Below are 2,151 nucleotides of genomic sequence, written 5' to 3'. Positions count from 1 at the left end.
CAAATTCGAGCATCTGGCAAGGTACTATTCTCAAGAAATCACTGAGGAGTGGAGGTGCCTTAAGTTTGAGTGGGGACTCAAACATGAACTGAAGAAGGTGATTACACCTTTGAGAGAAAGAAGGTTTCCAGTCTTGGTGGAACAAGCCAAGAGTGCAGAGTTTCTAAAACGAGGGCCAAATCCAGCAAGTCGACATCAGAGGAATGTCGCAAAGGCTAGGCAGATGAAGAAGCCTTATTGCCAGCCATAGAATTTTCAAGGTCTCACTTGCTACTAGTGTGGTCGGCCTCATCTAAAGAGAAATTGCCCTCAGCTAATAGGTGGTATGGGAGGATCAGGTGATAGTCGCAAGTGTTTCATATGCGACAAACCGGGCCACTTTGCTAATAATTGTCCAGAAAAGAAGAGTCTTGGTGTGAAGAAACCAGCAATATCACCAGCAGAAAGAGCTAGAGCGGCTGGTAGAGTCTTTGCCATGACCACCACAGAGGCTACTCAATCAGGTAACCTTATTCTTGAGCCTTGTTTATTGTTGGGTCAATCAGTATTAGTGTTGTTCAACTCTGGAGCAACACATTCTTTCATCTCTAATGCATGAGTGGGGAGATTGAGTATGGAGAAACGTGACTTGGGGTGTGACTTGCTTGTTTCAACTCCTTCCTCGGGTCAGGTAGCTACCAGTTCAGTCTGCGTTGGGTGTTTAAGGGAAGTGGCAGGTCGCAGATTCAAGGTGAACTTGGTGTGCTTGCCTTTGGAGGGACTGAATGTGATATTGAGGATGGACTGGCTGTCTAACAATCACATCATAATTGATTATGGACGGCGTAGTTTGGTGTTCCCAGAACATGAAGGATTGGAGTTGATCTCAACTCGAGAAGCTGTGAAAGCGTTGCAAGAATGGGCCATGTGTTTTATGGTGATGGCTAAACCAAAAAAGAAAGGTGCAATAAAGTTGATTCATAATATTCTTGTTGCCAATGAGTATGCAAATGTATTTCTGGACGAAGTACTAGGATTGCCGCCGAGTCGGGACATTGACTTCACCATTGACTTAATTTGCTGGTGCGGGTCCCGTGTCCATGACTCCATACAGAATGGCACTTGCAGAATTGGCAGGACTAAAGAAGCAAATTGAAGATTTGCTAGAGAAGAAGTTCATCCGACCCAGTGCGTCACCGTGGAGAGCTCTGGTGTTATTAGTGAAGAAGAAGGATGACAGCTCAAGACTTTGCGTTGATTACAGACAACTGAACAAATTAATCATCAAGAATAAGTACCCACTGCCGAGAATTGACGATCTGCTAGATCAATTGAAGGGAGCAGGAGTATTCTCCAAAATTGACTTACGGTTTGGATACCATCAGATCTTAGTCAAATCGGAAGATATATAGAAGACGACATTCAGGTCAAGATATGGGCAATATGAATATGTAGTGATGCTATTTGGAGTGACGAATGCACCGGCGATATTCATGGATTACATGAATAGAATCTTTCGACCTTGGTTAGATAAGTTTGCCGTTGTCTTCATAGATCACATTCTTATTTACTCAAAAACAAGAGAAGAGCATGCGGATCACTTGAGGGTTGTATTGAAGATACTTAGAGATCACCAGTTGTATGGGAAGTTGTCTAAGTGTGAATTTTGGCTAGAAGAGGTACAATTTCTTGGACATGTCATCTCAGCTAAGGGTATTGCAGTGGACCTGGCTAAGATTGAAATAGTACTTTAGTGGGAAAGGCCTAAGACAGTGACAGAGGTGAGCAGTTTCTTGGGCTTAGCAGGTTATTACAGGAGATTCGTGGAAGGGTTCTCAAAGAAGGTGAATCCATTGACACAACTTACAAGAAAAGATCAGCCATTCTCTTGGACTGAAAAGTGTGAGGAATGTTTTGAGGACATGAAGAGGTGTTTGACTACCGCCTCAATGCTAGTAATTTCTAATACTGAGAAGACGTTTGAAGTGTACTGTCATGCTTCATATCAAGGTTTGGGTGTGTATTGATGCAAGAAAGGAGGCTAGTAGCATATGCTTCTCGTCAACTGAAGGTGCATGAGAAAAATTATCCGACTCATGATTTGGAGCTAGCAGCTATTGTATTTGCTCTTAAGTCTTGGAGGCACTACCTGTACAGGTCTCAATTTCAAGT

General features: G+C 43.0%; 1 protein-coding gene across 1 annotated transcript; it reads left to right on the top strand.

Annotated features, from left to right (window-relative positions):
- Nucleotides 1–613: 613 nt before the first annotated feature.
- LOC114194987 lies at nucleotides 614–1,135 on the top strand. The gene has a single exon (XM_028085385.1). The coding sequence runs from the start codon at nucleotides 614–616 to the stop codon at nucleotides 1,133–1,135; it is 522 nt and encodes a 173-aa protein (XP_027941186.1).
- The last annotated feature ends 1,016 nt before the right edge of the window (nucleotides 1,136–2,151 follow it).

Source organism: Vigna unguiculata, chromosome 8 (assembly GCF_004118075.2).
Source record: "Vigna unguiculata cultivar IT97K-499-35 chromosome 8, ASM411807v1, whole genome shotgun sequence".
NCBI classification, from domain to species: Eukaryota; Viridiplantae; Streptophyta; class Magnoliopsida; order Fabales; family Fabaceae; genus Vigna; species Vigna unguiculata.
The sequence above is the reverse complement of the archived record's forward strand: the minus strand, read 5'-3'. Positions and strand labels throughout refer to the sequence as shown.

What these genes read in the sequence shown, in the direction of transcription:
- LOC114194987 (XM_028085385.1), top strand. Translation starts at nt 614, where the DNA reads ATGGAGAAACGTGACTTGGGGTGTGACTTGCTTGTTTCAACTCCTTCC.